The following is a 25,454-nucleotide window of genomic DNA, read 5'->3' on the forward strand; positions in this document are numbered from 1 at the left end:
AATAATAATAATTATTATTATTATTATTATTATTATTATTATTATTATTATTATGTATTATGTATGATCAATTTTTTATTTATTTTGTCCAAAAATAATTAAAATAAAATGGCTACTAAATCGCCAATAGTTAGGCTCCATTTACATATGTTGCCAAATATTTAGTAAATTTGATCAACATATTTCGATTTATAATTGTAGGTCTTTATACATATAAATCAAATTAGGTTATTTCGATTTACCATAAAAAATTCAACTTTTCATAAATTTGACCCATCTAATTCGATTTATTCCATACTTGTATAAATCAAAATAGCCTATTTTAATTTACTCCAAATACAATGTTACCTACTAAATTTATTCTGTCTAATTCGATTTACTGCTAAAAATTGTAATTCAAATTAGTCTAATTCAATTTACATCAATTTAAATTTTGGTGATTCAAATAATTTTTTACTGTATTTGATTTACTGAGGTATTTTGTCCTAAAATTTCATTAAAAAAAATTATACTTTTATTTTGTTGGGTTGTCTTAATCTTTAAATGAGCTAGTTTACTATTATTTCTATTTTAGTTTATATTTACTATAAATTTAATTTATTATATATTCATATTTATTATTATTATTAGAATAAAATATATTTTTTATTTTTAAAATTTACAAAATTTTAAAAATATTCATAATATTTAATTGTTATAATTTTGTATGCTAACGTGTCAATGGCACATCAATGTAAGATTATCATATGTTGTCTCACTTAAGAGTACAATTGAGACCTATTAAAACATTAGAGATAAAACTAAGAATTTAATTTTGATGCGTTGTCATTATAAAATAATTATTTTTTTATTAATCGCATGAATAGTTATCCAAAAGAACAAACAGTTGTAATTACATGATTATATAAAATACTTTATATTATTAGTGCATTAAAATTAAACTCTAAAATTAAAATCAAATATTAAAGATAAAATTAAAAATATTTCTATATAATTTACTAATAAGAATATTTTTATACAATTTACTTACTATAATCACATATTTGTTAGTAGATTATATATTTATATATAAAGAAATTTTTAAAAGTATTCAAAATTATTTTTATATAATAAAAGTGATACACTTCAAAAATATATTTTTATATTATTTATTAATTAATATATATGATATTTATTATAATTTTTTTAACTAAAAAATTATTGTATTAAAGTAAATCCCAATAAAAGCGATACGTTTTAATCAATAAAAATAATTATCCTTTAATAAAATAAATGTTTAATAGTTTCAGTTCAGGTTTGCATTAGGGATACTATCTAATTTCTAATAACACTAGACAACCTTAATCCTAAGATGGGTTTGTTATTGTTTTAAAATTAGCTAAATGATAGACTCTGTATTAATGGGATATTTAATTTCTAGTAATTAATTATTCTACATGACATCAAGTCACGGGTCTTTTATTTAGAATTTTACTCATTCTAAATGTATTTAAGCAAAGAAAATCTTAATTGTTATTATTTGACAGTATAATACGTTTAATTAACTTAAAGTTATTTTTGTGTTTTTTTTTTCTAAATTAATTAAAAGGTGTTTTTGGTCTAGCTATTTAAAAAAATTGTTTTTAAGAACCCAAAAAGCACAGAAAAAGATAAACACTAATCCTAGCAATTCCAACGAGTTAAACCTTAAAATGGTCCCTGAGATTGACGTCATACACTAAAATCGTCTCTGAGATTCTAATTGAACCAATTACGTCCCTGAAATTGAAAAAAGTGCACCATATTAGTCCCTGACCTATTTTCCATTAACGACGTGATGATATGACATGATGACGTGGATTGTAAGTGACACGTGTCACTTCATGATTTGGCTACGTGTAATGGTATGACGATGTGGTGACCAGTGACACATGGCATGCTGACGTGGATGGTTGTACCATGTGTCACAATATTATTTGGTCACGTGTCACAACAGTATTCGTCCATGTGTCATCCATTATGTCATTGTTGTATATGCACCAAATTAGTCCCTCACTTTGCATTAAGTGACTCATTTTAGTGCCTGAAATTGAATGTCGTACACCAAACTAGTCCCTTCACCAGTTTTTTCTCATTTTTTTTCTATAAATTCAATTCGAAGAGTGCTAGGAAAACAATAAAAATTTTGAACAACATGAACAACCACCAATCAAATGAAAATACACTACATTCTAATTTAATGCTATTAATTAAATTTACTCTTTTAACCCTATTAATTCACATTGTTTATACATTGTTCAAAAATTTTGTTGGTTACCTATACTTTTCCAATTCAAAATTCTCAATATTTTTGAATGCATTAATTTCAATTCTATTATAAAATTCAATACAACAGCAAATTTGAGAAATAATCACTAAAATCATATTTAATTTAACATATATAATTTTATGCATATAAAATTTATAATTATATATTTATTACATATAAAATTATATAATTATTTTAATTAATTATTGATTATTTAAACTAATTTTTTTTATTGTCTATCAAACATCCAATAAGTGAAACACCCTATATATCTCTCTACACTGCACCAATTACTTTCTATATACACACACACAAGGAATTGGCATACTCAACCAGCATTCTTCAATATTTTCTCACTCTAAAGAAGTTAAGTTTCAGCTTTATCATATATAGATACATGGCAAATAGTTCAGCCAAAACTATTGCTACTTTTCCACCAGTGGAAAAATGTAACTCTATAGGGAGAGAAAACCACACTATTGTGGCAGACATGGATGGAACTTTGCTCATAGGGCGAAGTTCCTTCCCATACTTTGCCCTAATCGCCTTTGAGGTCGGTGGGTACCTAAGGCTCCTCTTCTTTCTCTTGGCATCCCCCTTGGCTGCCATTCTATACCACTTTGTCTCCGAGTCTGCGGGAATTCAAGTCCTCATCTTCACCTCTATGGCGGGAATGAGGTTTTCCAGTATAGAGTCCGTAGCCCGTGCTGTGCTCCCCAAATTTTACTCTGAGGACCTCCATCCGGAGACATGGCGCGTGTTTTCGTCGTGCGGACGAAAGTACGTCCTCACGGCAAATCCACGGGTGATGGTAGAGCCATTTTTGAAGGAGATGTTGAGTGCGGACATGGTTTTGGGGACAGAGTTAGGAAGTTATAAGGGAAGAGCAACCGGACTTGTTCGCAAGCCTGGAGTTCTTGTTGGAAAAAATAAAGAGGATGTACTAAAACAAACCTTTGGTGATGAGAGACCAGATATTGGACTTGGAGATAAACTCAGTGATGCTCCTTTCATGGCTCTGTGCAAGGTAATAATAACTATTTTTTACTTTGTTTTGAAAAAATACATTCAAAGGACTCGCATATCTTAGCTATTATATTATTATCACTCAACTAATAATTATTATGTTAAGTGTATACCAAAATCAGTCATCAGTATAAAATATATGATAGAATGTAAATATACATTAAAAATAAATTAAATTATTAATGTATTTATACATAAATACATTAATAATTAATTTTAATGACTAATTTTGATATATAAATAATATATTTGTATTATAAATTATCTGTTTGAGATCAGTAACTTATGTGTAAAATAATTTTGCACTACCAACTTATAAAACTTTAGACAATAAAAAGTATATGAATAATTAAAAAATGTTATTTGTACAACAAAATCAACTATTAAAATTAGCTATTAATGTATTTATGTATAAATATATGTGTTATTTAATTTATTTTTAATATATATTTATATTTTAACATGAATTTTATACTAGTAATTAATTTTAATGTTTGATTTTAGTGCACACGCACATAGCATAGTCCATAGTTTCAATGGATCCAAATATAATAAGGTTCTAAAACTTAAATCGATAATGATCGAATAAGTAAATTTAGAAATTTATAAATTTAAAAGTTCAATCGAAATTTAATTAAAATTAAGTCGAATATATTTATGCATAAAGTATATAATTTTTAAAAAATATCATTTTTATACTTTATTATTTTAAATTAGTTAACCACTAAAAAATTTGTATTAATTTGATCGATTAATGGATTGTTTAATCAATTTCTTAAATTATAAACCGATTTATATCTTAAACCGAACTAATTTGATAATATATTCTTAATTAACCTAGTCGAACGTTTCAGTCCGATTATGAGAACAATGGGCCTAATAATTTTTTACGTAATAAATATGTGACATCAATGAAGCTTTTCAAACTAACCCCAACCCTTCTGTCAAAATAAATAAACAATAAAAACTAACAACTAACCCTTGAAAAAATTTAATGGCACACGTCTACTATCTATATATAGGCTATCTATAGGCCTCTAACTGAAATATTTGGAACCAAAGAAAATCAGCCAAAAACAGCCATAAATTATCTTATTTAGCATTCATTAATTATTACGACAATTAATTAATGATAAATAAAGCAAATTATGGCATCTAAATACTTAACATGCATTCTGTACAAGAGAAAGAAAGAAATGTCACATGCACTATTTTTTAGTGTAGCGTTATTTTGTATACTTTTTCAATTAAAGTAATAATTGATAAAAGTGAGAAAAACATTAAAAAGAATATTTTTATAGCAGGAAAGAATACAAAGAATATGTATGAAATCCAAAGTAAACTTTGTTCTACTAGCTAGCTAGTAGCTAGGTTGAGTAAAATGAAATTCTAATAGTGTGTATATTGTTGGTTCCACGCATGCAGGAAGCATATATTGTCCTTCCAAAACCAAAAGTGAAGGCAGTGCCAAGTGGGAAGCTTCCAAAACCCATAATATTTCATGATGGAAGGCTTGTCCAAAAGCCAACACCTCTGAATGCATTGCTAACACTCCTTTGGATCCCTTTAGGGTTTCCCTTAGCCTGCCTCCGCTTGGCTGCCGCAACTCTCCTCCCTATGTCACTTGCCTACTATGCTTTATGGCTCCTCGGCGTTTATGTCACCGTCAAAGGAACGCCACCTCCGCCAGCAAATAAATCCAACTGCCAAGGTGGTGTCCTCTTCGTATGCAACCATAGAACCATGACTGACCCTGTTTTCCTCTCCATAGCTCTTGGTCGCCCTATACCGGTGGTAACCTACTCAATCTCCCGCTTCTCAGAGATAATCGCACCGATCAAGACAGTTAGGTTAAGACGCGACCGATCCGCAGATGCTTCAATGATTAAGAAGCTTCTACAAGAGGGTGACCTTGTAATTTGCCCCGAAGGGACAACTTGTAGGGAACCTTTCCTTCTAAGGTTTTCGGCCTTGTTCGCCGAGTTGACCGACGAATTGGTGCCAGTGGCAATGGTGAATAGGATGAGCATGTTCCATGGAACAACTGCTAGAGGGTGGAAAGGGATGGATCCACTCTTCTTACTCATGAACCCTAACCCAGCTTATGAGATAACGTTCTTGAACAAGTTGCCTAAGGAGTTGACTTGCGGGTCAGGTCGGAAAATGAGCATTGATGTAGCCAATTATATTCAGAGCCTCATTGCTGAAACATTGTCATATAAATGCACAAGCTTCACTAGGAAAGACAAGTATAAGGCTCTTGCTGGTAATGATGGAACTGTCCCTATTGACAAAAACCCTATTCTTAAGGCCAACAAAATCATGGGTTGCTAATCAATTTCAATGTTAAAGTTATCTAATTAATATCTCTAAGCCAAAAGATACATTGTTATGTCAGAGAAAAGTTGAGGAATAAAAGTAAGCAAGGAAGCAAGCAATAGAAAAAAATTGGTAATGGTATTAAGTATGTAATATATTAAAAAAGAAGCGCAATATATAGTCAAAAACTTCTCAACTTAGTGGTTGTAACTTGTAAGGCTCTTTATCTTCCTTTTAATTCTGTGTTCGTCATGCTGATGTCATCAACACACAAGTTGACCGGATTTGGACGGTTCAAACTGGTTTTGATCGATTTTGACCAACTTTTATCTTTAATAAAACATTGTTCTTTGCCATTGCGGCGTGTTACACACACTGCAAGCCAATATTAAAATTTAAAAGTTCTTATCCTAAAACATATATATTCAAACAAAAGACATATTGATGTGCCATATTGCAAGTTTGCAACAGCGATGGTATATATGTTTCAAAATTTTTTCTAACTAAATCCAACTAAATTACTAATTAGTCTAGAGAAGACAACTACACCACTACATGCAAAACATCAAGCTTCTACAATTTCTGCATAATGTTCTGTTGTTGACTGTTTTATTTCACTTTCAAGTCTTATCTTTAAAATGTCAAATTTTGAAAACACAAATTCTCTCAATCTTCATTCCCTCCATTTTGTTTTTCTATTCATAAATACAAATATCAGTCTCAAACAAACCTCGTCCCAATTTTATTTTTGATTTCAACATTGCAAGACGTAATTACAAATTAATTTGTAAACTCACAATTATTATATATTACATGTACTCATAAACACAGTAAAAGGGATACGCCGGATAACGACGATTTTTTTAGGATGATTTTAAACTGCCGTAAAACAACATACTGGTCGTTTGCAAACCGACATAGTTTAAGGCGCGGTGATTGATTTTTAGGACGATTTTTAGCAACTACTAATATAACCATCACTAATCATAATTGTTGATTTTACAGCGATTATAGAGGCTATAGCCGCTATTATTTTAAAGAATAACCCATAGCCATGTAACACAATTATAGACAAATCAGAATAAAAAAATATTACATACCTTTTTTTTCTGCACACTAAACAAAAGCTTAATACCAGCAAAATGAGATTACCAATTAATAATAGATCTTAATGCAGCAAAAAAAAGTTTTTCAAACAAAGATCAAGAAAACAAAATAATCAAACATAAATCTCAGCACATAATAAAATTAGGAGACAAATCTCCACACATACCAAAAGAGGCAGAGTAGAGAAAAGAATAAAAGATGGCAGTGGAATAGTAAAGAGATACAACGAAAAAGAAGTGAGTGGAAGAGGCGGAAAAGATGGGTTGATTGGACAAAAAAGAGGCTGAGAAACACCAGTCATCCATTGGATATCACCAGTAACTACTAGCAACACCCAAACTCCAAAATTTGGATCTGAGAATAGAAGGAGAATTCAGACACAAATATGGAGAGAGACTCTTGAATTAGATTCATATTTAATTAATTACAAAATAATCAAACATAAATATTAGCACATAACAAAATTAGGAGACAAATCTTTACACATATCAGGAGAGCCGGAGTGTAAAGAGACAAATAAAAGACACCAGAGGAACAGTTGTTCCGATCCAACCCATTAGCGACTCGGGTTCGGGCCCGAGCGGCCAACCCAATGGGACACGTGACCCGAACCAGGAGGGGACCTGCCTTCCCCTCCTCATCCACGTGGAGCCTAAACAGCTAGCAGAAGCTTCCAGGAAGGTGGACCTGGCCACAAGGGATCCACTCGAGTACGAACTATAAGAAGGGAGGGACCCACTCCCAAAGGTATGTCACATACTCTAACACTAAACCGCCACCTCTTGTACGGATACTGACTTTAGCATCAGAGTCCTTGCAGGTGGTACCACCACATCGTCACCGCGCGAGTCCTAGCGCGCAACCTCCTCCAGACTTAGCTCACGCCTAGGTCCTAACCCTTTCGAGTCTACTCAACTTCAGTTTGTCTCGATCAACCAAGAACCCAAGCAGGCGAACATTGGCGCCGTCTGTGGGGACTTGACGCGAATGGATTTTCTTCTCGGAGAGGAAGGAGAGGAGGCATGCGAGCAAGAGGGAACCTGTTTGATGAGCAGGTTAGCTTCCGTCGCCTCTTCCCGTGAGCGCACAGGAGCGCGATCCCATAGAGATGAACCACCCTCTTGCTTACACGAGAGATGTCCCTTTGGCGGAACAGGTGATGACAGTGCAAAGATCATGCAAGAACTCCGCCACCGCGTGCAGAACCTCAAAAGAGAGTTGGCAGCAAGGGATCGCTATCATCCCGAGCATAGTAGAGACTCTCATCCTAGTCTATCTCGCACCCGATCTCCCCCAAGGAGGTCGGAAACACGGGGAAGGAGCCCCCGGAGGAACAATGGAAGAGTTCAAACGGACGTTCGGTTGCAAACCACCTAAGATAAATCGGAGGAGCATGGAGAGGCTCGCAGAGAGAAAGCGAGAAGACGATGAGACGCCATCATCATGGGTGTGACCCCTTTCCATCCCTTGATCCTTAAGGTTCGGCTACCAAAGAACTTTGACAAGCCAACGAACATGAGATACGACGGGACGAAGGACCCTCAGGAACACCTGACGGCCTTTGAGGCCAGAATGAACCTTGAAGGTGTTGGCGATGCGGTCCGATGCCGAGCTTTCAACGTGACACTGGCGGGCCCAACGATACAGTGGTTCAATGCGCTTCCGCAGGAGTCCATTACGGCTTTTGTGGACATATCCCGCAGTTTCTTTGCACAATTCACCACACGCATTGCCAAGGCCAAACATCCAATCAATCTGTTGGGTATTATCCAGAAAGTCAGGGAGTCGACCAGAAAATTTCTGGATAAGTTCAACGACGAGTGCTTGAAAATTGACTGTTTAACCGATTCAATAGCCAGCCAGTACTTGACGAATGGCTTACTGAATAAAGACTTTAGGAAGCACCTTACCACCAAGCTCGTCTGGACCATACAAAAGATCCAGAACGTGGCAAGAGAATACATCAATGATGAGGAGGTCAGCTAGGTGGTGGCGGCCAATAAGCAACAACCAACCAACCCACCTCCTCGCCAACCCATGTATGCCGACAAACTAAGAGAGATACCAAAGGAGGGGGCGTCGGGGAAGCAGGCCAAGCCGTTTCATCGGGTGGAGAAGTTCATGAACTACACCCCACTCACGGACCCATAGTGGAAGTTTATCAACAGATTGTGGATAAGGGCATCCTACCCCGGCAGCTGAAGGATAGGACAGGCAGGAACAAGAGCTTGTATTGCGGTTACCATAAAGGTTTCGGCCACAAGAGACATGATTGTTTTTATCTAAAAGACGTCTTGGAGTGGCTATTCATGAAGGCAAGCTGGCTGAGTTCTTCCAGTTCAAAAGGGAGCCAAGAAAAAGAGAATGTGAGCGATCCAAGGAAGACCGAAGCCGCATCGTAAAGCTAAGGCAAATATCCAATGAAAACCCTGATAACGGCCTGATGGTCGTCGTTAACGTCATAGAAGGACGAGACGCACCCCCCAGGTTAAAATTGGCAGCGAGGAAAGACGCCAAGGTCCTAACCATGTCAACAGGAAACCCCAAGTCCCCGTCCAAGAAACCTCCCAAGATATCTTTCGGCACAGGGGACCGATGGTGCCATGATCACCCCGAAAATCAACCCATGGTGATCACGGCGATGATCGGAACGGGCTTAGTCAAACAGATCCTCGTTGACACAGGAGCAAACTCCAACATTATGTTCAGAAACGTGTTCGACGCCTTGGGGCTCAAGGAAGCCGATCTCAAGACCCACCAACATGGCGTCATTGGCTGGGTGACAACTACATAAGGCTTGACAGGATAATCAGTCTCCCGATCTGCATTGGAGCCGGTGAAAGTAAGAGATCGGTAATGGCGGAGTTTGTTATTTTGAGAGACTCCACAGCCTATAACATCATTCTTGGGAGAAAACAATCAATGAATTCTCAGCAGTCATATACACCAAGTTTCTAACAATGAAGTTTGTGGATGACAACGGAACCATTGGTTCCATCAGTGGAGAGAAACGACAGTCGCTTGTGACAACTCCAGTCTCTCCCTGAGAAAGAAGTCGAAGGAGGCGTCTGGAGTGCTCCTGGCTGACTTAGATGCAAGAGTAGACGACAAGCCAAGGCCATAGCGCGAAGGTGATTTAGAGAAGTTTCAAGTCGGCGATACGAAGGGAAAATTCACTTTCATGAATAGAAACCTCCCCCATGAGCTTAAAGGACCCCTCATGGAGGCCGTCAAAGCAAATGGCAACCTATTCGCCTGGACTCCGGCCGACATGCTAGGGGTCGACCCCGAATTCCTCTCATCGTCTTGTCGTTAAGCCAGATGCTAAGCCGGTGGCGCAACGACGAAGGAAGATGTCCCATGAAAGGGATAATGAGGTGGCAAAACAGACGGCCAGCCTGCTAGAGGCAAGGTTCATAGGGAGCTGGAGTACTTGACGTGGCTGTCAAATATGGTTCTCGTTAAAAAAGCCAATGGAAAGTAGAGAATGTGTGTCGACTACTCGGATCTCGCTCAATAAAGTATGCCCAAAGGACTCTTTCCCCCTCCCAAACATTGACGCTTTGGTAGATGCGGCGGTAGGATACCGGTTCCTGAACTTCATGGACGCGTACTCTAGGTACAATCAAATCCCGATGCACCATCTCGACGAAGAGAAAATGGCGTTCATAACGCCAGCAGGAACTTACTGTTATAGAGTAATGCCGTTCGGACTAAAAAATACAAGAGCCACTTACTAGAGGTTGATGAGCAAAGTTTTTAACGACCTCATCGGCAAGACGGTTGAGGTATACGTTGATGATGTCTTGGTGAAAATAGCTGAACCCGACAACTTAATTGACGACCTCGAGGCTGTCTTCAAGGCACTCCGGAAACACAACATGAGACTCAACCCCCTTAAATGCGTGTTTGCTATGGAAGTTGGGAAGTTCCTGGGTTTCCTAATAACCCAAAGAGGGGTAGAAGCTAACCCGGACAAATGTGAGGCCGTCCTTGGGATGACGAGCCCGGGGTGTGTCAAAGATGTGCATAGGCTGGCTGGGAAGCTCACGGCCTTATCTCGATTCCTTGGGGTCCTTTCCTCAATCTGATGAAAAAGGGAATTGCCTTCGAATGGACCCCGACTTGTTAGGAGGCATTCAACCACTTCAAAAGGATACTTTCGGCACCCCTAGATCTCGGCAAGCCAAAAGAAGGAGAACCCATATTCTTGTATTTGGCAGTGACGAAACAAGCCATGGCAGCCATCCTCATTCGAGAAGAAGATAAGATCCAGCAACCAGTGTATTTCATCAGTAAGGTGCTCCAAGAGGCGGAGCTAAGATATACCAAGTTAGAAAAGCTGGCCTACGCCCAATTGATCTCATCTCAAAGGTTGAGCCAGTACTTTCAAAGCCACCCAGTCACACTGAGAACCGATCAAGCTATCCGCCAATTTCTACAAAAACTTGACTTGGCGGGCCGCATGATGACATGGGCGGTTAAACTATCCCAGTACGACCTGCGATATGAACCTAGACATGCGATTAAGGCCCAAGCGATGACAGATTTTCTCGTGGAAGTGACGGAAGAATCATCTGGGAATACGGATACACGGTGGAAGCTGCACGTCGACGGAGCCTCCAACCAAATGTTTGGGGGAGCAGGGATAATTCTTGAATGCTCGGCGGGAGTGATCTTTGAGAAATCAATCAAGTTCGACTTCCCGGTTTCTAATTACCAGGCGGAGTACGAAGCCCTGATAGGGGGCTGGTCCTAGCAAAGGAGGTCGGCGCGTCGAAGGTTGAAGTCAACAGTGATTCCCAAGTCGTGATCTCCCAAGTCAACGGAAATTACCAAGCCAGAGATTTTCTACTTCAGAAATATATAGAGAAAGTAAAGAAGCTATGTGAGGATTTTGAAGAGGTAACAATCCAGCACGTACCCAAGGAAAAGAACGCCAATGCCAACCTCTTGTTATAAACCCGAATGACCAAATCCAAATTTACCCCTATACTTTGGTCTCCATTGATCCAATTTCTAAAATTTTAAGAGAATACAAAATATTAGATATTTGGGCATTTCTTTTGATGACAGGATAACGAAACTAATGAAATTACTGTCGAGTTTCAAAAAAGATGTAACACTTTAAATTTGTTATTAGAGAGCAAACTTTCACAATTGATCCAAGTGCATGACCAATGGCATTAGAGAGCAAACAATCATTAACTATTTGCATTTATTTACTCTAACTAAAAATTTTACTACAACGCATACAATAAATCAAATTAGTAGTACTTTCAAATTCTTAACTCTAAACAGCCACAATTAACCTGAATTAATAGAAGATATAGACAAAATCTAAATCAAAATAACCTGAAAGCATAATTTGAATCAAGATATAGACAAATTTTGAGCAAAATAGGATTCAAATTTTGTAAGTGATCAAGAATGAAAACTAAGAAAGAAAGAGCAATGGGGAAGAACGAACTAGTGACAGGAGAGAGGCCACGATAGCTGAGATTCGCACACATTCGGAGGAGAGTGTAAGGGTTTCACGCATGGTTGAGGAGAGGGGAACCTTCAACGACGGTGTGAGGACGATCTATGGACAACCACAGGATTGACTCTAAGACGACACAGGGGCACAATGGAGCAGCGACGTCAGGGTTTTGTGCGCTATCAATCTCAATTAGTGGGTTTCTACAGCTGTAGGGGAAATTATTGGTTGTAAGATAAAAAATAGGTTGAATAAATGAATTGATGATGAAGGTCTTGATTAGCGGTGGTTTTGTATTCAGTAGCCGCTAATCAATAAGATGCTGCGGCACACGAATGTCAATTGCTGTCATCTCTGAATTTTGCGGCGGTTAAATCAACAACTAACAATTTTTTGCCGCTATCCTCCGTGTCTCTTGTAGTTTAATGTAATGATTTTTTATCACGAAAAGTTTAAAAAGTAAAAATTTTAAATACAGTTATTCTTTGAAATTGCACCTCCAAGCCTAACACAATTCTTCGAAAACTGAATCTAAATTGAGGAAACTCAATCTCATTATATGCTCTACTTTAAAGATTTTTTGGTAGAAGTAGAAAGTATGGAGGATATAATTGAAAGCCATTGTTCAATTAAAAATCGAGCTCCTCTTAAGAAAACTAACTTTACCTACTTTCTATTAGATTAGTCATAATATAAGAGTAGATCCAACTATTCTTCAGTAAAATAGAGTTCACTGCCTCTTCGTTAAACTCTTACATCTATATAAATAGAACCTGAATCAATGAATACAACTTGAGATGTATTTGATAGATGTGGTGTATTGTGAATGATTGTGGCAAAGAACAATCGCACTATAACGTTAAACGAAAAGAATAAATTTAAGTAAGAACAGTCATCAAATTATCAAAAAAATAATAAAATGGTAACATAAAAAAATCATAAAAAATTGTAACTTGTACCTTAAAAGGATCAACTTTAATGAAAAATAAATTTTTATTATATGAAATAGTCAAAAATGAATAACAAATTAAAAAAAATAAACAAATTATTTTGACTCTTAAATATAAACTCATAAACTACAAAAGAAGCACTATATATACCTTTTAGTAGCACAAAATTAATTATAAAAATTAATTAATGATATCTTAAGGTTAAACCTGTTTAACCAGCTGAAAAGCTATAAAAAGTTTTTGGACGGAATGAAACCTGCTTCTTAGGACAGTAAGTGCTTACACCCCTTTAGATTAGAGATAGGGCGCCAAAGAACACAGACCAACAAGCTAGATCATCGGGGGAGGTGAGAACCACTTTTTACTCTTGTTACCGGCGGGGATATCAATTTAATACTAATAGGATACACACATGTAATAAAGAATATTAATAAAGCTATTAATGTTAATATACAATTATGATTAATTATGTTTGATTAAAAATTATATCATAATAATTGACGATTAGAATTTTTTTATTATAATTAAAAATTTTAAAAATATTAATAATTAATAATTAGTCTAATTATGTATTAAATATTAATTTTTATATAATTATAAAGATAATTTTCTAAAAGTTGAGAAGGAAGAGATATGCATATATACTGAAATCAGAACGCACCACATTAAAATTTTTTGTGTCAGATACTACTTGTTGTAAAATAATATAATAATGATACATACTGGTATTAGAATGCACCAAGTCAGCATTCTTAGCACCAAAATGTTACCTTTTATAAAATAATATTGATTTTTTATTACAAAAAGTTTAAAAGGTAGAAAATTTTAAATACAGTACCAATCTTTAAAATTGTCTCTTCAAGTCTAATGCAATTCTTTGAAAACTGAACTTAAATTGAAAAAATTCAATCTCATTATAAGCTCCACTACTTTAAAGATTTTTTGGTAGACATAAAAAGTATGGAAGGGATAACTGAAAGTCATTATTCAATAAAAAATCGAGCTCCTCCTAAAAAAATAACTTTACCTACTTTTCATTAGGTTTGAGCTGACAATGGGTAGGGTATGGTAAGGTTTGGACTCTACCCTAATTTTATCTGCAGGTTGAGAACTTTCTTAAAACTTTACTCTACCCTACCCGCGGGTTGAAAATCTCTCGACCATAACTCTAACCACACCTTAAAGTTCTAAACCCTATCCTACCCGACCTTATCCACAGAAAAATAAAAAATTTAAGCAAATATAAAATTCAATCATTTCAAATATCATATATATTAATAAAATAAAAAATAAGTTCAAATTAATATTAAAAACAATAAAATCTTAAAAAAATCCAACATAAAATTACAAATAATATGATCATCAATTAATTTAGTAGTTATTTCAAGTTTTATAAGAAGGAGATTGTAGGTTTAATAACACTCACTTTCTTCACTACATACATAATTTTTACACATATATTATATAATATATTAGAGGTGCGGATAGGGTAGGGTAGAGTATACCCTAAACCCGTACCCTACCCTACCCACAAGCAAACTCGCACCGCACCTTACTTTACCCACAGCGGGTTGGATAAACCACTCTCCCTGAATAAGTTGGTCCCAGTTAGGTACTCGCGAGTAGGATATATATTGTCAGCTCTACATTAAGTTGATCATAACATATGAGTAGATCCAACTATTATTCAGTAAAATAGAATCAATAATGAATCAACTCGAGGTGGTATTTGATAGATGTGGTGCATTGTAAACGATTACGGTAAAAAACAATTGCGTTGTAATGTTAAACAAAAAGAATAAGTTTGAATAAAAACAATTATCAAATTATTTAAAAAATAATAGAATGACAACATAAAAAAAATATCATAACAAATTGTAACTTGTACCTTAAAATGATCAACTTCAATGAAAAATAAAAAATACATTATTATTCTATGAAATAGTTAAAAATAAATAACAAATTAAAAAATTAAACAAAATATACTTTGGCTCTTAAATCTAGATCCATAAATCACAAAATAAACACTATATATACTTTTTAGTAACACAAAATTAATTATAAAAATTAATTATTGATATCAATATCAATTTAATACTAATATGATATACACATGCATAATAAAAAATGTTAACAAAACTATTAATGTTAATGTCATAGGCTAGCTAATTATATTTAATTAAAAATTATATTATAATAATTAATCATTAGAATAATTAATAAGTAATATAAGTAAAATAATTAAAAATATTAATAATTGATAATTAATTAATTATATATTAAATATTAATTTTTATATAATTATAAAAAATAATTTTTTAAAATAAATTAAAAAAAATTTATGCATACTAACACTAGAACGTACGTATTACGTTAATATTTTTGACACTAAAATACAATTTATCGTAGAATAATATAATGATGATGATTAACTACATAGACAACTATACCTGCATTTTATGTGATGATTTCTTTCTTACATGATAATTTTTAAATATAGCATATATAAGTCGCTTTTAAAAGGTTTTTTAAACCTCAGTTAAAAAAACCTCAGTTATTCATATTTGTATTTGACGCAATTATTTTGAATAAGAAAAAGCAAAGAGAAACAAATGAAAGAAACTCATCATAAGTGTTAGATAGACCTTTCTAATTAAAAATGATTTCTCTTTATCTTATTTATTTATTTTTAAATTTTTTTTACTTATTTTTATTTATCTACTTATTTATAATATATAAAAACTGAAACTTAAATAATTTTATATTGAAAAGCACAGCATAAGTCAAATATGGCACATAAATCTTAATAGTGAAGCTTCTCGTATTTTTTTTTTCTTCCTTTTTTCGCTTCTCAAAAACCCATGCACTACTGATGGAACTTTTATTTTTGTTTATTAGATTATAAGTGATAAAATTTTTAATAATAATTTAAATTATGTTATATATTATTATAGATGTTTACAAAATATCAGTAATATTTTTTTATATAATTAAAATAATATTTTTTTTACAAAATATTAATAACATTTTATTTTTTTATAATTAAAAAATTATAAAACATCAATAATATTTTATACTACTATCATAATCGTATAAAATATTAAAATAATCCAATATTATCTTATTTCCCTCTAAAATTATCTATGCCTAGAAATTTTAACCTATATTGATAAACCCATTCGTCTACATGAAAAAATCAATTTTACTCAAAAAATGACCATAATATTAAGGATTTGGATTTTTTAAAATTTGAATCTCATTTTAGAGATTAAAGTGTGATCTTTTATTATTTATTTTATAAGTGAAATAAAAAATATATATAAAAAAAATTATTTAAAAATAAAAAATTATATTTTATTTTCTAAAATATAAATTTAAAATTTAGAGGTCCAAATTCTAATCCCAAGGCAATCAAAGACCAAAGTTACTCACTTAGCTTCTTATTAATCTTCTTCCGCACTTGCATTAAATGCTGCCAACACTAAATAAGTCTGCCACACGTCATTTGTGTATTTCAAAGAATAGCCACCTAATAAGCCAAGCCAAAAATAGTGTAACGTGAATATGCCAAACTGAAAATCGTTTCAGCAATAAGCCAGAAGTTATTTTTATGTAATTCGAACCAGTTTGGTTCGAACTCTATTTCTACATAATTCGAATCAGCTTGGTTCGAATTATATACAAACACATGCACACACATAATTCGAACCACCTTGGTTCGAATTACACACAAACACACGCACACACATAATTCGAACCAGCTTGGTTCGAATTACACACAGTAATTCATGGTATAATTCGAATTATGCTGTTAAAAAATTAATAATTTAAAAATTAAAAAAAATATATTTTTATTTCATACGTTAAAAAAAAGCTAACAAAATATTTAATTACGAGACTTTTTTAAAATATTAATGAGCTATCAATTCGAATTTCATACAATATTTTTCTGCCCATTTTTAATAGTTCATGAATATTTTTTAATAAATTTTTTTAATAAATTTTTTTAAATTATACTACAAAAAATATTTTATCCTATGCAAAACAATTTAAAAAAAATGGCTTAAAAAATGTTATGAGTACTATAAAAATTTGTAATGTTATAATAACTTAGGTAAATACATGCATGTACTCAAATTTTAAATAAAATATTCTACATAGTCAATAATAATTTAGAAATGAAAGAAAATATTTTATTCCATACAAAATAATTAAAAAATATATTTTATTCTATACAAAATAATTTTAAAAAATGGCTTAAAAGATGTTATGAGTACTATAAAAGTTTGTAATATTCTAGTGATTTAGGTAAATACATGATAAAAATATTTTTTCTTTAATTTCTAAATTATTAGTGACTATGTGGAGTATTTCTTTAATGTCTTAAGTCATTAGGACATTACAAATTTTTATAGTATAGTACTTCTAACATCTTTTAAGGCATTTTTTAAATTATTTTGCATAGAATAAAATATTTTTTTATGGTATAATTTAAATAATTTTATTAAAAAATATTCATGATAATTTTTTAATAAAATTATTTTGTATTATATGGTGAGATATTACATGATTCGAATTACGCATAGGGAAGTTCGAATTACTCTGATTCAAATTATATGTTGAGCAATTCGAATTCTATACAATACTCTTCTGCCCATTCTTGATAGCTCATGAATATTTTTTAATAAATTTATTTAAATTATACCATAAAAAAATATTTTATTCTATGCAAAATAATTTAAAAAATGCCTTAAAAAATGTTAGAAGTACTATACTATAAAAATTTGTAATGTCCTAATGACTTAAGACATTAAAAAAATACTCCACATAGTCACTAATAATTTAGAAATTAAAGAAAAAATATTTTTATCATGTATTTACCTAAATCACTAGAATATTACAAACTTTTATAGTACTCATAACATATTTTAAGCCATTTTTTAAAATTATTTTGTATAGAATAAAATATATTTTTTAATTATTTTGTATGGAATAAAATATTTTCTTTCATTTCTAAATTATTATTGACTATGTATAATATTTTATTTAAAATTTGAGTACATGCATGTATTTACCTAAGTTATTATAACATTACAAATTTTTATAGTACTCCTAACATTTTTTAAGCCATTTTTTTAAAATTGTTTTGCATAGGATAAAATATTTTTTGTAGTATAATTTAAAAAAATTTATTAAAAAAATTTATTAAAAAATATTCATGAACTATTAAAAATGGACAGAAAAGTATTGTATGGAATTCGAATTGATAGCTCATTAATATTTTAAGGAAGTTTCATAATTAAATATTTTGTTAGCTTTTTTTTAACGTATGAAATAAAAATATATATTTTTTTAATTTTTAAATTATTAATTTTTTTAATAAATTTTTTAATAAATTTTTTTTAATAAATTATTAATTTTTTAACAACATAATTCGAATTATACCATGAATTACTGTGTGTAATTCGAACCAAATTGGTTCGAATTAGTGTGTGTGTTTGTGTGTAATTCGAACCAAGCTGGTTCGAATTATGTGTGTGCATGTGTTTGTATATAATTCGAACCAAGCTAGTTCGAATGATGTAGAAATGGAGTTCGAACCAAGCTGGTTCGAATTACATAAAAATAGCTTTTGGCTTATTGCTGAAACGATTTTTAGTTTGGCGTATTTACGTTACACTATTTTTGGCTTGGCTTATTAGGGTTTTTTACCCTAAATTTTAACCAAACAAATTTTTGTATACGCGTCAAATTCGGGCCTGAAAGAATTTGGTATTAACTAACATTTAAAACAAGAATATCCAAAATTTTAGATAGAATAAAGATAATTCGATAAATACAATAACATTCCTGTAGGTATAATTTGGGTATGACGACTAAAGGACAAATGTTAATAATGCATTCTCTGTGAAGCAAAGATTATAATATCCTTTTAGAAAATAAAGTTAACATAATATATTCAATACTTTTTAAAAAATATTGAGATGAATCGGCTTAAAGAATTTAATTCTATTAAAATTATATAGTTCAAATTTAATTTTAAAAATTAACTTAAAAAATAAGAATTATGTCATATTTATGAACATCATAAGAACAATACTTTTAATTAATATATGAGATATAATATACTCTTTATATTTTAGAAATGAATATATGGCACGCGAGATTTACAATATCATAATCAAATCAATCATACCTTCATGTATTCTAAATGAGGTAATATTTAAAATAGTCCTTAAAATTTTTAATTTATTTTAGATTAGTCTTTTACTTTTTAAAATGATTAAATAAATCTTTCACTCTTAGAATAATAAATAATTTTTGTTAGTCCAAAAGTTATTAGACGTTTTAACGACGTTCAGGTGTATAGTTAAGTACTAAGTTGGTACTTAACTGCACGCTGATATAGACACACAATAAGTTCAACTCAAATTGGTATCTCGAATTTAATTAAAACACATAAATTGATTCAATTCTTATTTATAAAACCCTAATCCCTAAATATTCATCTTTATTTTTTGTTTCCACTCCTCTCCTCTTCGTTGACGTTGTTCATCTTGATACTAATCTAAAAAATATTCTAATCTCTGGTAATTCTTCATTTTTTTTATTGTTGTTATTTTCTGATCCAACTAAACATCTCTAGTTTCTTTTGATCTCCACCATATTTTGATGTATTCTTTTCTTTGTTCCCACAAATTCGATGATGCGACAATTTTAAAAACAATGTACTTCAATTCTATTTCGGTCGTTTGTGCCGTTTGTTTTGGGATTAATCGAATCACCACGAAATAGTTATTTTCTACTTCTTCTGACGACATAATCGCTTCTTTTTCGTCTTTATTTTTTTGTCATTGGAAACTTTTTGTTGTTTTTTTATTCTCATTGAAAACTACTTTTTCGCTTGATACGATTATGGATGTGTTGTTGTCAGTATTTATTGGATTGCAGTGTCATGAAATATGATAATAATGGCAATAATGGTGATAGTTATTTTAATTATTAATATTAGTTAATTAAAAGTTAGTTCTCTATAGTAATTTTTAATTATTTTTTATATACTTTATTTTTATTTTAATGATATTATTTAATTAATTATCTTATATTAATTATTTCAAAATTTGCTAAAGGAATTTTTCTGTCAAAATAATATAACTTATTTAGAGTTGTCTGATTTAATAAAAGAACCCTTAAAAGATAATTATTTGTGAAAAGTAAATTATTATTTCGAAACTCATATATTTGAGTATCGATAATTTTAACTATAAAAAATATAAACTAATTTGATATTAATTGAGTTAGTTCTATAAAGTTACCTAAAATAATAGTTTGCTAAATAATTTTGTATTGACATTAAATTAACTCAAATATTTATTGTTATGAGTTGACGGAACTGGTCTTTATTTAGTCGGTCCAATTGACATGAAAAGCTACTTGAAAAAAACCGACAAAAAAATTAACTCAAATATTTGACTCATTAAAAAATAGAAAATCAAAATCATTGAAATTAACAAAAGAAAAAAAAACTGAAGCAGAGTTACTAACGACAGAAGACCCAAAATGATGTTGATGGAGGAACGAAACAAGCGGCGAGGAGGTAAGGGAGGAACGGCGAGACAGAGACGGGATCGAGCAAACTGACTAGCAATGGCGGAATCCAACCACCGCGCTTCGATCTGCAAGTCCATGACGACGAAGACGAAGACGATGTAGAAGAAGACGGCCACGAGGTTCGATCTGCGAATTGAGATTTTTATATAAATTCAATTATATTCTGTGGATTGAGAATATTCTAATCCTAACTCTACGCATTTTTAATCCGCACGTATCTGACTCTATCCATGAGTTATAAAAAAGATGTAATATTATTATATAATTTCATGATAATTTAAAATAGAACTGACTTTTATGTAAAAAAAAAACATATTAAATTATTAATTAATGATCGTCTGAATTTTGTCCCGCCATTAATTCTGTTAACAGATTCCAAACGATAGGATAACATTGAGCCAATTTTGAAACATAAGCGACTTAAATAGGAAGATTTAAACGTTAGGAACAATTTTGAGACTTACCCTAAATATTTGAGACAAAAACGATACTTTACTCTTCTATATAAGTATATAATACTATATCTATAAGAAGCAGGTTGGTCGGATAGGATTGAGACTCAATCCGCACCCTACTCGACTCGCACGAAAATCCTACTTGCACCCTATCCTACCCCTTGCGAATCGAGTTGACAATTCTATCCGATCAGATTGGATCGAATTTGATATCTACGAATAGAATACATATTGCCACTCCTACGTATATATGATCCACATACAATTTTCTCAAGTTCTACACCATCCAATAACCATATATATGGATTTTTTTCGTAAATAAAATTAAATAATTAATTATTTCTCCGGAAAAGATTTCTCAACTTTATTTTTAAGGATACGATTTTTTTTTTAATAACAGCAAGTTTGCCGCACCCACCAGCAAACTCTATAATTTATATAGAGTTCGCCTTACCCTCGACAAACTCTATGATAAGTTCGGAAATAAAAGCAGGTCTATTGGAGAGAAGATTAAGGAGCCACAATTTCTCTATTTACTTTCTTTCTCACTATTAACATTGTCGCTACGATGTCAGGAAATCCATTGTTATCCATTCATTACGATGGTGAAATAGTGTATGATGAAGAAAGTTCAATTATTTTTAGATTGGGTCAACCGATAATTACCTATATGACACTGAAAGTCAACAGTTTAACAGCTTTGAAGAATGTGATATTTTATTCTGTCGGACAGCATAAGAATCTAAAAAGGGTGAAAAAATTTACTACAGTTATCCGACCAAAATAGATGGCAATTTGTTTTATAAAAGGTATATTACAGTTGTATTGTCTTTGTCTCTGTTACTATTATATTTATCAGACCATGGTTGTGAGCGATATTTCTATTGTTTTGAATTAGGTACCGGTTGCGTGACGACGAGGACGTATGGCTTATAAGGTCGTGGCACAACCGATGGACCAATATTCATCTGTTGGAATTATATGTGTTTCTTGTTGACTTTGGTCGCCGAGGATCATCTGCAGATACTGTCGATGATAGTCCGACGAGTGGAGTTGTTAGACGAACTATCAGAAGGACGATGGTGGATCTAAATATGCCACCTGAGAGTAGTCAGGAGGGGTCTAATGTTGAAGTTCGTAACGTTGACTTAATGGATGACGGTCTTGAAAGTCATGACGGCTCTGCTATCAGAGATCCGATGATGGAGCAGTATGAAGTCAACCCCGATGATGGAGATAATGCTGACGAAGAACCACCCGAAATCCCTTATGATGGTGACGAGGAAGAGGAGATGAACTACTACGGTGACACACAGACTTCTCTGACACAGCCTGCCATTTCTCGACCATATGACCGGCCAGATCATTTCACGAGGTTGAATCTCAATGCAATGACTTTGGATTGGTCGTTTACCCAGAGAGGTCCTGAAGAAGACCCAAGCAACGAGTTTGAGGTTGGACAATAATTTGGGAACAAGGAAGAAGTCATGTTGGCAGTTAAGCAGTACAGCATCAGGAGGGCTACGGAGTACAAAATTAGAGAGTGACCATTTGAGGTATAATTCACGATGTATCTTGTAACACTCTCACTATCAGAATGTCACGCTTCCGGCTGCACTACTCTGATAGTAAGAAGTATTACGACGACTTCATATACTTAATAATAAAATAGGAGTTTTTGACTCAAAATCGTATCACTGTTCTTTTTGAAAACTAGAAAAAAAAGAATACTAAAAATCAATGGTAGCGTTCACAAGGAATGGATAAACTCAAAAGGGAATGAATTCACTTTTGAGAAAGAAATACTAAAGGTATTGCATCAAAACAACTTAACTTAAAATAAGATATGCAAGGTTTATAAAATAGAACTTAATTAAGCTATGAGCAAAAATATTTCCTCTAGAGTCTTGAAACATACTCAGGTGCGAAATCACATAATACGTATAAAAATTGTGATAAATTTGAAAGTAAATCGAGTTGTAGTCAAAGAAGGAAATCTAAGGTAGAAATTGTTTTCACATATCTACAAAAGAATAGGTGAAACATTACAGATAAACAGAAAAATTTCTTTATATACTTAGATCTGTTTACCTGTAATGTTTCACCTATTCTTTTATAGATATGTGAAAACATTTTCTACCTTAGATTTCCTTCTTTGACTACAACTCGATTTTCTTTCAACTTTATCACAATTTTTATACGTATTCTTATGTGATTTCGCACCTGAGTGTGTTTCAAGACTCTGGAGGAAATATTTTTGCTCATAGCTTAATTAAGTTCTATTTTATAAACCTTGCATATATTATTTTAAGTTGAGTTGTTTTGATGCAATACCTTTAGTATTTCTTTCGAAAAAGTGAATTCATTCTTTTTTGAGTTTATCCATTCCTTGTGAACGCTACCATTGATTTTTAGTATTCTTTTTTTCCGATTTTCAAAAAGAACAGTGATACGATTTCGAGTCAAAGGCTCCTATTTTATTATTAAGTATATGAAGTCGTCATAATACTTTTTGCTATCAGAGTAGCGCAGCTGGAAGCGTGACATTTTGATAGTGAGGGTGTTACATATCCAGTTCGGACCCAGTTGTAATTGGAGCATACTCATATCATATCGCCGAAAGCAAGAAAGGTGGGAGGATAGGAGATACACTGGTCCTCATACTTGCATGCAAACTTCGATGGGGCAAGATCATCGTAGGTTGGATTCGAAGGTGATTGCGCAACACATTTTCACAATGGTCAAGGCCGATGCAACAATTAGCATCAGGGTTCTACATGGATGTGTGGAGAATCACTTTGGTTACAAGGTGTCCTACAGAAAGGTTTGGCTTGCAAAACAGAGAGTCATCGCTAGAATAAATGGCGATTGGGAGGACTCATACAATGAGCTTCCTCGTTGGTTATTTGCTATGCAGATGTACTTGCCAGGTAAGATTTATTTCAGGTTTAGTTATTCGCTATTAAATAATTCAGCCGTGTACAAGAAGTCCACTAATGTATGTCTATTTAGGTACCTTGGTGCAACTAGTTGATGGCCATAGCGCAAGACGGCAATGCAAATATTCTGCCCATTGCAATTGCAGTTGTTGAGGGTGACGAACGGATTTTTGATGGTTTAGAATTTCACAAATGAATTCTCGTTGTAAAGTATAGTTTCTAAACCAATCACTAATCCTTTCATACAAAAAGTTGTTTGTCACTAAAACAAACCCCTAAAATTTATAAACCGAAGTATTTAAACCTCGGGTCGTCTCTCAAAGGACTTGCAGGGTAGTGTTCTTGTTATTGGTTATGGACTTGTTTATTTTGGGGTTTTGGATGAGGAATGTGAATAGTAAATGGTAGGAAAACTTTATTCACAAAATGGTCTTGGCAAGGTTTGGTTGTCAAGGATCTTCATCATTATCACTAGCCACAAGTATGGTAGTTGCAAGGATTAATCCCACTTAGTCATCCTTAAATCGATTAACAAAGGAAAGTCAAGTGAGTTATATCAATCCTAGTCCATAAGTCCTAGCTTTCCACTAATTGGATTAATGAAGGCTAGAGTTAATGGCTATCAACTATCAATCAATTGGACACTAGTGACTCAAGAAATCCTAAGTTACCTTCTCAAGCCAAGAACATAAAATTCTAGTCTAACATTCTTCCAAGCATTTAATCAAACACTTGGAAGGCACAAAAGAAAAATATAGTCAATCACAACAAGAATGAATTCTAACTACAATTGAATGTAAAGAATTAACAACAACAATCAAGGAAATCACAATTATCATGAATTACCTCAAATTGCATTATTGAAAGAAAATAGAGAGAACAAGAGTATCTCAATTACAAAACCTAGAAACAAAATAAGAGAAATTACAACAAGAGAATAGGGATAGAGAGAAGGACCAAAGTGTGGCAATCATCAATTGAAGGTAGAAGTAGAAGGAGACTTGAATTAAACCTAGAACTATGAGATCCTAATCTAACCCTAATTCCTAATCCTAATTCTAGAGAGAAGGGAGAGCTTCTCTCTCTAACTCTAACTATTTCTAAAACTAAACTATGACTAATGATTAAAGTATATTGATCCCCCTTCAATCCTTGGCTTAAATAGCATCAGAAATGAGTTGGATTGGGCCCACAAGGCTTCTAAAATCGATGGCCACGTGTTGCATTAAGTGAGCTAGGTGGCAGCAACGGCGTGTGCGCGTACTTTGCGTGTGCGCGCCA

The 25,454-nt window shown here is 32.6% G+C and overlaps 2 protein-coding genes and 1 pseudogene across 2 annotated transcripts; all 3 read left to right on the forward strand.

The window, feature by feature from the left end:
* Window positions 1-2,684: 2,684 nt before the first annotated feature.
* On the forward strand, window positions 2,685-5,647 carry LOC107626548 (glycerol-3-phosphate acyltransferase RAM2 pseudogene; annotated as a pseudogene).
* A 2,607-nt stretch (window positions 5,648-8,254) lies between these two features.
* Window positions 8,255-9,533, forward strand: LOC148572790 (uncharacterized). Its single transcript, XM_088504795.1, has 3 exons — window positions 8,255-8,716; window positions 8,908-8,989; window positions 9,055-9,533. The coding sequence occupies exons 1-3, from the start codon at window positions 8,255-8,257 to the stop codon at window positions 9,531-9,533; spliced, it is 1,023 nt and encodes a 340-aa protein (XP_088360921.1).
* Window positions 9,534-10,976: 1,443 nt separating this feature from the next.
* On the forward strand, window positions 10,977-11,498 carry LOC148572791 (uncharacterized). Its single transcript, XM_088504796.1, has one exon. The coding sequence runs from the start codon at window positions 10,977-10,979 to the stop codon at window positions 11,496-11,498; it is 522 nt and encodes a 173-aa protein (XP_088360922.1).
* The last annotated feature ends 13,956 nt before the right edge of the window (window positions 11,499-25,454 follow it).

The sequence above is a fragment of the Arachis ipaensis genome, chromosome B2 (assembly GCF_059453495.1).
Source record: "Arachis ipaensis isolate K30076 ecotype BB chromosome B2, ASM5945349v1, whole genome shotgun sequence".
Classification (NCBI taxonomy): domain Eukaryota; kingdom Viridiplantae; phylum Streptophyta; class Magnoliopsida; order Fabales; family Fabaceae; genus Arachis; species Arachis ipaensis.